This window comes from Pelophylax lessonae (genome assembly GCF_965119305.1).
Source record: "Pelophylax lessonae genome assembly, chromosome: 1".
Lineage (NCBI taxonomy): Eukaryota > Metazoa > Chordata > Amphibia > Anura > Ranidae > Pelophylax > Pelophylax lessonae.
Genome location: NC_138768.1, coordinates 665138630 through 665154542, shown reverse-complemented (window position 1 = coordinate 665154542; position 15913 = coordinate 665138630). Strand labels below are relative to the sequence as shown.

At 40.7% G+C, this 15913-nt stretch overlaps 1 protein-coding gene across 2 annotated transcripts in view; it reads right to left on the bottom strand.

The window, feature by feature from the left end:
• ARHGAP10 (Rho GTPase activating protein 10) overlaps window positions 1-15913 on the bottom strand; it is a 704315-nt gene that overhangs the window by 172031 nt on the left and 516371 nt on the right. For both annotated transcript variants that reach the window (XM_082261305.1, XM_082261306.1), the window contains one exon: window positions 13308-13443. In XM_082261305.1, coding sequence (XP_082117431.1) covers window positions 13308-13443 — 136 coding nt within the window. The remainder of the gene's footprint in view (window positions 1-13307; window positions 13444-15913) is intronic.

Sequence of the window (15913 nt, the reverse complement as noted above, 5' to 3'; positions counted from 1 at the left end):
ACCTACCCCCTTGTGACAATCTTGGAGCCCCTTTTCCCCTCTTTTTTTGCACATATTCACTGTGTCCTGTGAATAAGCATTGCTGTGTCAAAGAGCCTGGCTTTTTTTTTTTTTTTTTAACGGTGCACATTCCAGGGCTGTCATCCTTGTACTTTCTTAACTAGGTCACTGATGTTGATCAAGTAGGAATATATCAGGTGCTTAGACACCAGATATTCAGCATGCTTTTCCTGCTCAGTAGTGAATCAAAGACAATGGCAGCCCCAAAGAACACACTATTAAAAAAAGGCGATATTGGCAGCTCCCATATTTTTATCCCGGAACTTTCCCCATGATGTAATACTTCCAATGTTTTCAGGCAATTAGGCAGGAGCTGAGCAACAAGCTAGATACAGGAAAACTGTTCCTCGACTAGTCAGCAAGCAACACATTTTATTCTGACAAATCTGTAATTATATTTTTTCTAGTGCTCAGAACAAAAAAAAAGTCTTCTACTTTTATTATTACCAACACAAATACACAGGTCTTGTACCACTGATACAACCTTACTTAGTGAGTTTCAGGTTTACAGAAGGATTGCTAAAGCTATACCAGAAGAAGGCATGAGGCATCAGTAAGAACATGTACAAAATAATCAAAACTGAGCAATGGAATATTTACAGTAAACAGTGCGATTAATTTTTAAGGAGCTGCAACAACAAAAAGAAAATGCTATAGGCATAAAGTTTGCTGAGTCTGCTAGACACGGGCGCCTTATCTTCCGGTGAAGGGGGCTATGGATCAACAGAGATGCTAGCACTGAACAAGCAAATATTATGCCTACAGCATTCTTTTAAGGCTGTAATTCTTTTTATACTACATTGATTTAATATATCCAAATTAGAAATGAACACAAAAAGGAACACATTTTTAAAATTAAATTAAAACTTTGAAATTATTACGGTTTTTAAGAACAGAATACAAAATATTGTATACAGTAACCAACAGCAACCATATCAATATCTCTCAGGTGCTGCATAATTTTTGAAAGCAGATATTCAATTAGCTGTCCTGCTTCAGAACAACAATGAGGATGATTGGTTAAAGGAACAGCGCATGTTCACGTTGCAAGAGAACTTTCACTTACTTAGCTTAGTGAATGAGACAAAGCTGAGCTGATATTCATTCAAGTGCATCAAGATCCTGTTTTTTTCAAGTTTCCTTGCATACAATTGGGTATTCTTTCCAAAGTGAATTTTCACCACATCCACTAAACTAAGCAGAAATTTATTTTCAAACTGAAAAATGCCTTGCAAAGTGAATATGCTCTACTTCTTTATTACATGAACGTCAGTGATTCTGTTAATATCATCATTGTTAAAAAACAAAAGAAAAAAAGGTAAACATCAGGTTTAACTAGTTCAGCTCCTAAAAATGTCCAAAGAGTGAAGGGTTAAGCACAAGCTGATGATTGCTTTTCTCAGTCCGCTTCTGTCCTCCTGTCTGTAAAGTGAAAGTGATTAGGTGGTTCTATAGCTGTTGATCACATTTATGGTGTGGTTAGTGTGGTTCTCTGCTCAGTAACATGCTTTGGAGAGCAGAGGAGATATTAGTGTCTATTAGATCCCCAATGTCTCCATAAAAAGAACCTCTCACCTGCTTAATGCTATCACATATAGGAATTGTTAACACCTTGTGATAGCAATAAAGTTAACCACTTACGGACGGCCCACCGTTTATTTCAGACGGTACTTTGACATTAAATACTGGGGTTATGGCAGCAGATAGCTACCATAACCCTAGTATTTTTTTTAAATGGCGGGTGGTCCGCTTTAACATAAGGGTGGTTCCAGCGGTGAATTCCCTGTGGGATCACCTTTATGGGCAGCTGGAGAAGTGATCCCCCCCCCCTTCCACAGCTTCCTGGTCGTTTATCCCCGCTTACCGGAGCCATTCGTAGGGAAAACTATCCGGTCCGCTCTTTTCTCAGGCAGGAAGTAATATGAGGGCAAGATGGCCCCCACTCGACTCTATGGCCTTGGAGGACCGGAGCGACGTCATACGTCGCTTCCTAGCAATGGCTTTAAAGGAGCCTATTTTTTTTCCATCATGAAAAAAAAAAATACTTTTTTTTCTTTTTTAGTGTAGATGTGAGATCTGAGGTCTTTTTGACTCCAGATCTCACATTAAAGAGGTCCTGTCATGCTTATTTCTATTACAAGGGATGTTTACATTCCTTGTAATAGGAATAAAAGTGATCAACAAAGTTTTTTTTAAAAGGACAGTGTAAAAATAAAAAAATAAAAGATAAAGTAAATAGAAAAAAAAAAATTGAAGGTCCACGTTCGCTCAGGCTCCGTCCCCGTTCGCTCGCGTGCAGAAGCAAACGCAAGTCGCACCCACATACGTAAAGGGTGTTCAAACGACACGTGAGGTATCACCAAGATTGTTACGAGTGAAAGCAATATATTGAGCCCTAGACCTTCTCTGTAACTCTAAACTGGTAACCTGTAGAAATGTTTAAAATGTTGCCTATGGAGATTTTTAAGTACCAATGTTTGTCGCCATTCCAAGAGCGTGCACAATTTTGAAGCATGAAATGTTGGGTATCTATTTACTCAGCGTAACATTATCTTTCACATTAAAGAAAAAAATTGGGCTAACTTTACTGTTTTCCTATTTTTTTATTCAAAAAAGTGTATAATTTCCAAAAAAATTGCGTTTGTAAGACCGTTACGCAAATACGGTGTGATAACAAATATTGCAACAATCCCCATTTTATTCTCTAGGTTCTCTGCAAAAAAAAAAATAAGAATAATGTTTGGGGGTTCTAAGTAATTTTCTAGCAAATAAAAAACTGATGTTACCTTGTAGATAACGTGTCAGAAATAGGCCCGATCCTTAAGTTAAATAAAAAATGCCTGTTGTCCTGTGCAAACCCACAAACGCAAACACGAGCCCAGGGTGCGCAGGTGATGTAAACGACTATCGCACCCCACGTGAGGTACTGCCACAAACGATGTGCAAAAATTCTAGCACCAGAACTCACAGTTAACTTTAAACTATGAAGCTGTAAGGGCTTTCAAAGCGTTGCCAATGGGGATTTTTGAGTACTGTTGTTTTTCGCTATAGCACAGCACACAAAATTTTAAGATTTGGCATGTTTGGTATAAATTTACTCAATGCCACCCCATCTTTTAGATTTTGTCAAAAAAATTTATATCATATTGTATTTGTGTGCACTCAAATTGATTTTATGAAACGTTTTCCTGAAAATATGAATTTGGTTCCTTAAAATGGTACAGAAAAATAGCTCAGACCTAAAAGTATGCACCATGTTTGAAAATAGGTGCATGCAGGACACCTCTCTGTGCGGGGGCGTCTCCGCGCTACATAAACAATTTTCCAATCTTATGGCCAAGTTGACTTATCAGATGGCATGAGAGAGAGACCTAGGCATAGCTCCTGAGACGGAGGACTGGCACAAATGGAGCACACAGATTCACAAAGGCATTTTTAACGTGGCTTTGGTTGCGGCTAGCTAGAAAGTGTATGCTAAATGGTACATGGTACCAGAAAGACCCTTGAAAATGTATCCAGGCTTGTCAGCCTCCTGCTTCAATGGATGTGACCAGACATTTACACACATGGAGGACTTGTCCTAGAGTGCACCCTTTTATTTTTTCAGTTACGTCGGTCAATATTATTAAGGATGCAAGTATTGTCCTCTTAAATAAACCAGCTAAAAATGTCCCTAGACAGACAGACCTTTATAGATTTCATGTTCCTGGTGACCAAAATTGCCATTGCGACCCCCTGGAAAAGCCCAGTTATAGACATAGCATTAGAGGCACAAAACCCACGTGGATAATGCTAAATAAAAAATGGTTAGTTTTGCAAAACAAAACGCTTCCTCGTCAAAATGTGGTCTCTTGGCTTTCCTATTTTCAGGTCCCATATACGAGGTGCTGATCCTAGGAACGGCTGGCAGTAGATCCCTGAATGGACTCACCTTTTCTTCGCTTTTTTTACTCTTTTTTTCCATTCTTCCCCCTTTTACCCTTTTTCTCTACCTATTTTCCACAAATGATCAGTAGTGGGGGTTACATTTCCCATTAGCTACTGCGCTGTGTTTTGATAACGGAGACAGTAACTGAAGCTTAAAAACATAAGATAAATGTCTTTGTCAGAAACGTACTGGTCACGATACTACAGTGACCATGAGATGCACGGAAGTGCGCAGGCACGGACCTGCTGGTACCAATCCAGCTGTAAATAGACAGACAGATGCGCGCGGTAGTCGTTTGCTACTTTTGCATCTGATCCTGTGGATTTTGGTGTTTGACCCGGCTTGCAGCGCCAAAGGATAAACTATTTAAAGTGAAGTAAAGTGTAGTATTAATGAGTAAATATCAAGCAGATAGGCTGCATTCACATGTCAGCTTATAATCGCGGGCAGAACCGCGGCAACATCGCGCAAACAAAATCGCGGGACGCAATACGCTCCAAAAAAGTACAAGAGCTTCTTTGGAGCGTATTGCGTCCCGCGATTTTGTTTGCGCGATGTTGCCGCGATTCGGCGGGCGTAAATCGCGGCAACATCGCTCGGCGTTTGGGGGGCTATTGCAAATCAACGGGCAACGCTAGGCGTCCCGCGATTTGCAATAAATCTCCGAATCGCGGGCGGAACCGCGGCGGTTCTGCCCGCGATTATAAGCTGACATGTGAATGCAGCCATAATTTCATCAATTTAATAAATAAATATCACAATGGGGTGCTCGTGCTGATTAATTATGTGTCAATTAAATAATCCAAGAAGTAAAATACAAGTAAATCATTATATCAATAAATAAATGAATCAATGTCACAGTAAAGTGCTTGTGTTAATAAATGATGTGACATTAACAAACGCAAGTGGTAAATAATAAAATCCATTCATGTGCAAAGTCCATAATAAAAAGTGAATAATATCTTCTGTGCTGTGCTGATATAAGGTACTCAGGTGCTGGTGCTTCAATATGATAAAGTGACTTTGTGCATTAATAGTAATGTTAGCCGCTCACCTCCCAGTTTGGCTCACAAATATAATGAGCCAAACCCACTTTGTGCACTCACAGGTGCTATTAGGCAATGGGTACATCACTTTCTCCTTTCCTCTCTCTGGATAAGGGTGCCTCTAATTGGATATATTAGCCAGACCTGCTGTGTCACTGACACAGTGAAGGGAATAATCGTATCACCTCCTCAAATTCCTCTCTCTCTACCATCACGGTCAGGTACATGTATGAAAAACACAGCGATCTAATGCTCTCTGTATGAGCTAATTTATTGAGGTAAACAAAGGTAAATAACTCACATGAACTGGCACTCAGCCAGTACAGGCATAAACAGCGGGATAGGTATTGCAACGGCGTGTACAGGCTCCTCCCCCGTACGCGTTATGTCGAATCCACGACTTCGTCAGCAGGGGTAAGGCTGACATGCCGTCCATTGATTAAAATAGTCACCCCAGCCCCTCCCTCCCTCCGAGGGACCAATGCCTGCGCAGACACCTATTGTGGTATCCAGGAAGTGCGAGCAATGAGCAGACACCGCTCACTCCTTTTCACTACCTCAGGGCCTGTGCAGTGATCGCTTCCGGTAGTGAGAAGGAGATAAATTCAATAAAAAACAATTGAAACAGAAAATATGAATTTGATAAACAGTTACACTAATATCATGCAACATAAAAAATAATCTACGAGGCCGCTGATTCCAGTAAATATATATTGAGCTCTTATATAAAATGAGTGAGCTCTTTTCTAAATGAAAAACCCTCCCATGCTTTTTCTCTCCCCTGATGCAATAGCTCCAAATTCATCATTTGAAAACTTGCTCTTGTGAAGGTGAGCAGTAATGACTAGGCCTCTCCTAGCAATGTCCTAGAAGTATTCCAGTTAGGCTTCAGCAGGTACGTAAATGGCCTAGAACTATAGCAAGGGTATTATTCAACTTTAGTCAAAGCTGCACAGTTTTTTTTCTATATATAAAACACCCCTTACCTGTATAGGCAGTATTTTGGTAAAGGTGAAGGAACCCTCTAAGGGCTACAACTGTCTTGCAATTGAATAATCATCTAACTGTTGATAATGCCTAACTCATTTTAGAAATTAATAATTTTACTGATTTCCAAAATTGACAAAACTGGGTTTTATAGAACATTTGTTTAGTAAGTAAAGTTAATAATATAACTTTGATTCCAAAATCTTCAGTTTTACTCAAATGAGTTGATGCAAAAATGAACACAACCCACAACAAAAACTACTACATCTGGTATTTTGTATGACCTCCATGATTTGTAAGAATAGCATCAAGTCTTCCTAGGCATGGAATGAACAAGTTGGTGACATATTGCAGCATCTATCCTTCAAGAACTACTTTTTAGAGCCTGGATGCCGGATGGAGAGTGAGGCTTAACTTGTCTCTTCATAATTGCCCATAAGGGTGCAGATCAGGAGACATACTTGGCCACTTAATCACGTTCACCCTGTTCTTCAGAAATGCAACAGTGGCCTTAGAGATGTGTTTTTACCAATCATTGTCATGTTGGAAAGGTGCACGACGACCAAGGGCAGGGAGAGATAGCAGCATCTTTTCTTTTCATATAGAGCAGTACATCTTAAAATTCATGACACCATCAATGAAATGCAGCTCCCTGACACCAGCAGCACTCATGCAGCCCGACAGAAGGACACTGCCACCAAGTTTCACTATAGGCACCATGCATTTTTATTTGTACTCCTCACCTGATGCCAAACAGTTTTGAAGTCACCAGTTCCAAAAACATTTATCTTGGTCTTATCACTCCAGACTAAAGAGTAGTCATCTTTTTCAGCATGGGCCCCGGCAAATTCTAGGCAGGCTTTTTTGTACATGGGGTTTAGAAGAGGCTTCCTTTGTGGATGACACCCATGCATGCAATTCCTCTGCAGTGTATGCCGTATTGTGTCACGGGAAGCAATCCCCCCTATTTCGGCTTTTTACTTCTTAAGCTAACCGCAGTGAACTTGCATGGCGATTTTCTTCAATCCTTATCAAAAGATGCTCCTGTTGAGGTGTTAACTTTCGTGCACGGCCTGGAGGTCTCTGCGAGATGGTTGCAGTTCCATCTTTGTAAAATTGTTGTATTGCTTTTGCTACAGTATTCTGACTGATAAGTAAAGCTTTTCTGATGTTCTTGGTAGCCTTCACCTTTATTGTGTGAAAAAATTTTCTTTCTCAGGCCTTGTGACATTTCTCTTCCATGTGGTGCCATTGCTGACAGCATGAAATGGGAAGGGGTTTTCTTTGTTAAGTAACGGTCTTTTATAATAAACCGTCTGCTGGACACCTGCAATGTCCATCAAAGCAGCCTCGCCAGTGCAGTCTCCATCAATGCAGCCTCGCCAGTACCCGTTACACAGGGGAGATTACAAAGAGCGGGTATTGCCCGCTTACCCGGCGGTCTCTGTCATCTGAAGTCCCGTCTCCTAGACCGGCGCCTATGATAGACGTCACACATCCCAGCATTGGGTCATATGCCTTCTATCACAGCAGGCGGGACTGCATATGACAGCAACCGCTGGAGTGTTTTAGGTTTGTGCAGGATTTTAAAGGGTGCTGCAACTGAAAAAGGTTGAGAAACACTGCTGTACAGTACAAAATGGTCAGCAAACATCTACAAGTGGATATACAGCATATCATCATTTGAACCATATATATAACTGCTAAACAGAAGCAATAGGGGAAGCATTGCACAGCTTTCTAACAAATGAAAATAAATCCCAACTCCTGCCTTTTGTTTCCGGGGTAAGCTTTTGGGTAGGGTTTGAACACCTATCATGTTTTTATTGCTGTCTGTGTCCTGTGAACTGTCTCCAGAACAGGAAGTGAAAACACAGCCAGCAATACAGAGAGATTGATACCCTTTGAAACTACAAAGACAATTATTGTAGGGTTGCACCTATACCGGATTTTTATCGGAGAGCACAAGTACTGATACCTTTGTGATGCGATTTGAGCCATACAAAATGAATGGGCTCAAATCAAACTGCAAAGAATCGCATGTGATTTTAACAGGAATGTGGTGAGATTCCTGTCCGAATCGCATGCGGTTTACCACACCGCTCCAGTGTGAACCCAGGCTGAAGTCACTATAACAAGCCTGGGCTCACACAGGAGTGGTGTGGGAAATCGCATATGATTCAGACAGAAATCGCACCACATTCCTGTTCAAATCACATGTGATTCTTTGCAGTACGATTTGAGCCCATTCATTTTGTAAGGGGTCAATTCGCATCACAAAGGTATACGTTTCAGGATCAGAGCATTTGCATGACTATGAGTACTTGCGCAAATACTGGTATCAGTGCAACTCTAAATTATTGATGTCTGTACCCCAGTTGCACAGATTTTACTTCACTTCCTATCTCTGATCACCAACACATAGAAATTGCCAACAGGTACACAGACAATAAAAGCCTGACATTGGGGAAAGGACAAAACATTTACATCTTCAAAAAAAAAAAAAAAAAAAAAGGATTTTTTTTTAACTGTAGTAAAATCCATTTCCTGGAGCTCACGAAAGGAACAGAAATTTGTTCTATTCTGCTGCTTACAGGAGGATTGGAAAACAAAAAAAAAAAATGTGGGCCAGCCCAGTATGACCCCTCCTACTCCCAGCATGCCTCAGTTTTGTGGAAAAGCAGTATGAATATCATGATGAGGCCTGCACATCTACTTCGTAAAGCTTGACAGATATATGAACAGAGCACCAATGGATCTAGTAGTGTGTGCCTTAACAGGGAATAGACTATAGACTTGAATAATGACTTGTCTAATCCATCTAACAATGGCAAAGCGAGAAGCAGGGAGTCCCCAGTGGAACCGCTTGGGAAGGGAATAAAGGGAATCCAAATGCCTAAGAGTGGCTGTAGCCATGAGGTTTAGCCCTGCAGCGTGTACCACGTCAAGACAGTGGAGAGAAATTTCCTTGGAATGCTTCAGAGCATGGATGTATGAGCTGAAGACCAGCTGGAAGCCTTGCAAAACCAACAAATGTTTGATACTGAACTGCCCTAAAAGCACTCACAGATCTATTGGCGTGCACCATGACAGGACGTGGGGGGAACCAGATCCTTAGGACCACATGCTTGGATAAAGGCCTGTCTGAGCCATTGAGAAATAATAGAATGAGCAGCTGGTTCCCCTTTATGAGGATCATCAGGAAAGACGAAAAGAGAGCCAGTCTTTATATATAACAGGAGCAGTGGCTGTGAGAAACTCACACAGCATGAACTACATTCAGGCAATGAAACTGAACATCTGCAGTACCAGAAAACCTAAATTAAATATAAACAGTCAAAAGTGCATATAATCATCCAATATATGCATATGCTAATATAATATGCTGAAAATAACGAAGGTGTCAAAGTGCTCATATACGTAAAGTGCAACACTAAAAAGTGCAACCCAAAGTTCATAAAAGGTCATAGATGTGACTTGTGCAGTAATACAATATCCATAATAACAATGTTCAAACTGTTCACCTTTTGTATAGTTTGTTGACCAATCACCAAGCTCCATCCCATTAAGGGGACACTCACTGACAGGAAAGCTACAAAACCTGTGGCACAAACAGCACGTCATCACCAGCAAGGGTCACTTCGAATGGTGTGCATCTAATCTCGGTAAAGACCTAAGTGTTATGCCCAGAATCAATATCAGCAGCGGCAGATGATTTCTGTGAAGAATCAGTTTCAATGTGGGCTTCTGAAGGTTCAAGACATGGATGTACCTCTGCAATGTCTGGTCAGTTCAAGCTGCATTTTCCAGGACATGCACCAAATGTCACCCAGAGGGCATTCAGATATTCCACATCAGGGATGGCTTTGAGAACACAGTGGGGCTAGAACAGGACTGAGCACCTTGGCAAATGGCCATGGTTTAGAAAAGCTAAATAGTAGAGCCACCAACAAAGGTGCTGGGGGACCTCAGAAAGATTAAGGAATCACTGAAATGTAGGAAAAAAATGGGACATACAAGAATGCATCTTTAATATTCAAAAAAAGCCTAAGACAAGCCTAGTGGATGCCTGGCAGAACACGTGGGCTTAAATGAAAAGGGCTTAGCGATCCAAGATGAGACCGTATCCCCTTCCACCCCAGTTTGGGGACTGAGAATAAGTTGGAGTAAAACCATTGAACCATTCAGGAACCTGCTATGAGCCTGTGCTCCAGAAGGCCTACAAAGGCATGTCTGAAGTCATCAACCAAAAAGGAGGTGAGAGTGGAAATATAATCTGTAATCTCAAGAAACCACCTCCTGCACCCAAGCATCTAAGATTTGGCCAAAAGAACAGACCCCCCCCCCCCCCCAACTTAAAGTAAAGGTGTCCTCCATGCTGAACAAGACCCAACAGAACGTTTGGAGAAACGAGTTCCCTGCAAAAAAAATAAACCAAAATTCCCTACACAGCCGATTCATGCCACTGCACTGCGGTGGTGTGCGCTGGAAAAAATTACTGTTTTTATAAGTAAAGTAAAACCTTTGAGGTGGATAGGTTTGCTGCATTTTGAAACTGTTTTTCTTTTTACAAACTTCATCAAAATGCAATTGCCAACTGGCCTGCATCAATCCAAGTTCCCATTAGTAAAGCTCCTCAGGCCCTGGGCATAAAAAGCTGAACTTGGCAACAAAAACTTTGAGATCAGTCTATGTGATGAAGGGGAGAGCTGCTCTACTGGTTCATTTAGGAATGTCACCCAGGGGAGTTGAGGTACTGGGCCCCCGAGACCTTCCTAATTAAGGCAAAAACCCTATTTCAGAAGCCCTGCAGTTTGGGGCATTCTCATCAAATGAAATATGGTGCCATGAGAGTGACAGCCGTGGAAGCACAATAGCAAGAAAAAATATCATCTGGTCATCACTTTCACATTTACTTCCACCAATGAAATATTGAAGACACCCTTGTTGGCTGAATGAAAACAGGCGTATCAATGGGCCGAGTACCTTTCCAAAGCCAAATTAGTCTCAGGCGTACTTATAAGACAATTTGTCAGCGGTGTCCAGTAAAAGCCAGGAGATGGCAAATAGGTTTTATATACTGTGACAAGAAAGTGGACTATTCATGTGGGCAGCTACATTTTGTGAAATAAAAGCAGGACAAGGCAGATGAGGGTTTGGAGATTAAGTGTCTTTGAAGAAGCCTCAAGGAAAATGGAGGATATGGAGGCAGAAGGAGTAGAATGAGACAGCTGTGGACTATGACATCACAGCAGCAGGTGGGCCTCTTCCTTCCCCCTTCACAGGTTGCATTTAGGCCTCATGCACACTGGAAGTTATACAAAACGCCAGTAGCTTTGTAGTGAGTTTTTCAGCATTTCTCAGCTTTTTTACATTGGCCTTTTTCAGTGTTTTTTGGCGTTAGTCTTTTTTGGCATTTTTAGCTAAAAATCACCTGCTATTTTAGTAAATCCCACTTTCCCACACTGCAATGCTTGCCAGAATTGCATCACATGAGTGTTCACACCCATGTGATAAGATTTAGGTGCTGGGAAAAAAGGGTTCTACAAAATTTTGGTGCAAATGTGATGCAATTTGGGCAATACAAAATATATGGCTCAAATCGCATCACACAGACATCACATGTGATGTGCACAGGAATGCGGTGCGTTTTTGAGGAAAACCACATGTGGTGTTCAGCATGTACCAGTGTGACGCAGGCTATGTTCCATGAAGGACACCTCGAAACAGAACCCAGGCTTAAAAAATGTAATGTAATCAAAAATGTCAAACAACGCCAGTTAGCAGCGTTTTTGGTGTTTATCAGCGTTTATCCACGTTAGGGCGTTTTTACAGCTGAAAAACGCCACTCTAAACCCACTAGTTTTCAGGTTTTTTTTACAACTAGAAACTGCCCCTGCCAAAAACTGCTGATAACCGCCTATGTGTGCATGGACACATAGGATAACATGCTGGGGCGTTTATTGGCTGTAGAAAAAAACCTCTGATGCCAAAAACAGCAGCTGTAAAAACGTCCAGTGCGGGCCTAATAACTGCATTACATTTTAGTCCAATCTGACATGTTTTTCTCCAACATGCTACCAAGTATTCCAAAAAGTACCGCAAATTATTCATAAGTAATATTTCACACTTACCAGCTTGTTTATTACATGAACCTCTGATTTCTTTTGTACCAAATTGTATCGTAACTGTAGTGTCTGCCTACAATTTGTATTTTTTTTTTTTTTCATAATCTTTATTTCAAGTTTCAGCAAGTTGAAAAATGCCTTTGTTTTGTTAAGAGCTGCAAAAACTGTTGCCGCTATATAAATCCTGTATAATAATAATCAAAAAAAAAAACATACACGTCTCACACTGTATACAGTATTTGCTTAAAACTGCCACCGGTACTCTAGCAGTTTTGTCCAGCATTTCTGAGAAAACTTCCTTTTTATCTGATGCTCTTCATTTTCCCAGCATCTAAACCCACAGATGTAATCCTTGTAAGTAAGCAGTCCCTATGGAATATATCAAAATGTGGTTGAAACTAGCTTGCTCTTATTAAAAAAAAAAAATAAAAAAATATATTTCAGTGCAATGAAATGGAAACTACACACACCTCCAACTGCTTTTGGATTCACACATCTAATAAAGACTGCATTATTACATTGGAAGCAGAGTAGGTAAAATACAGACTGCTCAGCTCCAGCAGTTATTCTAAATTCCTGTACATTACATGCGTATGTTGATGTCAAGGATGAATGTGGTGGGTGTGCATAGGTGTAAACAAAAACTTACCTTAATTAAAAAAAAAAGTAATTTGTGCATTCGAAGCATTAAAGAGAGAACTTGTTTGCTATAGGCAACAGGAACTGTTCTGTCCTTCAGGCACTTTCATACCCTTGATAATGAATGGGATTTCCAAAGAGGATTTCCTCCACATGAGTTTTCTTCTTACTGTGCCAGATTTTCATATTGCTCATTAAATAAGTGGCTATGAACCATGAATGTCTAGATGAACGCATGGGGCAATATGGGTATCAAGTTTTTATATGTCACACAAAATGTAAATATCAGAAAATAGCTAACAGGTATGAAAACATTTATTTACAGCTGCAGGAAGGATTTCAGGTTTAACTAATTTTAGGCCAGCTATTAAAACCTAAACTTTCAACACTGTATAAGGGGATTTGTTTAGCTATTTAGCTCAGTCACACCGTCAGTTGCTGCATTAGAAATTCTAGATCATTGTGCTGTATGAGAAAGCCTCAAGAGCAGTTCGGCTGAGGTGCATTGGATCAACTTACCATTATCTAGTTCAAGACAGGGGTTGTATATGGCCACTGGCCTTCTGTTACGCTGTTTTTTTGACTGTCTTGGTGGGGCACGTGGAGAAATTGAGGTGGTCTCATCCAGAGTATCATCAGGAAGGTTGCTGAAAATCTAACAGAAAAAAAAAAAATTACTGAAAAAAAATCTATAAAACATGCCTATTTTTTACTGTAACGTCCTCTTGTCTACTTTGCAGGAAAGAAAAAAACAAAAAACAAAAGCATATATACAGCGAATGGCACAGCTTTTATCCAGTGCCACAGATATTGAGTATGGCCTAGTTCTCCATGGGATTCAGGTGGCAAATGCTAGTCTGCATGTGTACAGCAACTATTCACAATGCTCAAGTGTTGGACACTTTTCTTGACGACCTTTAAATCCCAGTATGGGGTCGTTAATAATAGATTTTAAATGGAAACAAAGTTTTGGGTTATTGTGATTTTACTTTTTTTTTTTAAGTTGATGTTTTCTTGGTCTTTTATAAAAAAATATTTAAAAAAATATAATAGGGTACACCTTTCCATATATCTATAGAGCATTGTGGGTTTTCTAAAATGAAAGTATCCTAGAAGTGTTTTTTTTGTCTCTCAGACTCTTTCATAATAAATTCTGTGCACGAACTAGACGAGGGTCCGCTTCCCTATGCTCCAAAAGGCCACTTATCTAAAACGTAACCTTTATTATAAATCGTAAGAGGTATATAAATGACCATAACAGGTATCCCTATAGGGTGAGGTCAATGCCAGTATAGTACACCCCTCACATTTTTGTAGATATTTTATTATATCTTTTCAGGTGACAACACTGAAGAAATGACACTTTGCTACAATGTAAAGTAGTGAGTGTACAGCTCGTATAACCGTGTAAATTTGCTGCCCCCTCAAAATAACTCAACACACAGCCATTAATGTCTTAACCACTGGCAACAAAAGTGAGTACACCCCCAAGTCAAAATGTGCAAATTGGGCCCACAATTGGGAGCAGGTGTGTTAAATTTGGTGTTATCAGTGAAAATAGTGAAAATGTTCAAATAGGGCCCAAAGTGTCAATATTTTGTGTGGCTACCATTATTTTGCAGCACTGCCTTAACCCTCTTGGGCATGGAGTTTACCAGAGCTTCACAGGTTGCCACTGGAGTCCTCTTCCACTCCTCCATGATGACATCATGGAGCTGGTGGATGTTAGAGACCTTGCGCATCTCCACCTTCCATTTGAGGATACCCCACAGATGCTCAAAATTGTTTAGGTCTGGAGATATGCTTGGCCACTCTATCACCTTTACCCTCAGCTTCTTTAGCAAAGCAGTGGTTGTCTTGGAGTTGTGTTTGGGGCCGTTATGTTGGAATACTGCCCTGCGGCCCAGTCTCCGAAGGGAGGGGATCATGCTCTGCTCCAGTATGTCACAGTACATGTTGGCATTCATGGTTCTCTCAATGAACTGCTGCCTAGTTCCGGCAGCCCTCATGCAGCCCAAGACCATGACACTCCCACCACCATACTTGACTGTAGGCAAGACACAGTTGTCTTTGTACTCCTCACCTGGTTGACACCATCGGAACCAAATAAGTTTATTTTGGTCTCATTAGACCACAGGACATGGTTCTAGTAATCCATGTCCTTAGTCTGCTTGTCTTCAGCAAACTGTTTGCGGGCTTTCTTGCGCATCATCTTTAGAAGAGGGCTTCCTTCTAGGATGACAGCTATGCAAATTAACTTTATGCAGTGTGCGGCGTATGGTCTGAGCACTGACAGGCTGACCCCCCACCCTTTCAACCTCTGCAGCAATACTAGCAGCTCTCATACGTCCATTTCCCAAAGACAATCTCTGGATAGGACGCTGAGCACATGCACTCAACTTCTTTGGTCGACCACGGCGAGGCATGTTCTGAGTGGAACGTGTCCTGTTATACCAGTGTATGGTCTTGGCCACCATGCTGCAGCTCAGTTTTAGGGTCTTGGCAATCTTCTTATAGCCTAGGCCATCTTCATGCAGAGCAACAATTTTTTTTCAGATCCTCAGAGAGTTCTTTGCCATGAGGCGTCATGTTGAACTTCCAGTGACCAGTATGAGAGCGATAACACAAAATTTAACACACCTTCTCGCAATTGTGGGCCCAATTTGCACATTTTGACGTAGGGGTGTACTCACTTTTGTTGCCAGTGATTTAGACATTAATGGCTATGTGTTGAATTATTTTTAGGGGACAGCAAATTTACACTGTTATTCAAGGTTTACATTCACTATTTTACATTGTAGCAAAGTGTCATTAGTTCGGTGTTGTCACACGAAAAGATATAATAAAATACTTAAAAAAAATGTTAGGGTGTATTCACTTTTGTGAGCTACCGGTATAAAGAGATGGGGGTACATCTGTCATGCCTACCATCTTTAAGCTACATATAAAAAAGAGATGAACAAGAAAAAGAAAGTATACTAGTAAATGCTGTCCTACTGAAGATATGGGATGTCTTCTGCCCTGTGAAAAGATCTCTCTCTCAGATATGCAATACAGGTACACTCATCCATGTGGACCACCTGATTTTATTCAATGTGGAGAATAATTCAAAAATATACATACAT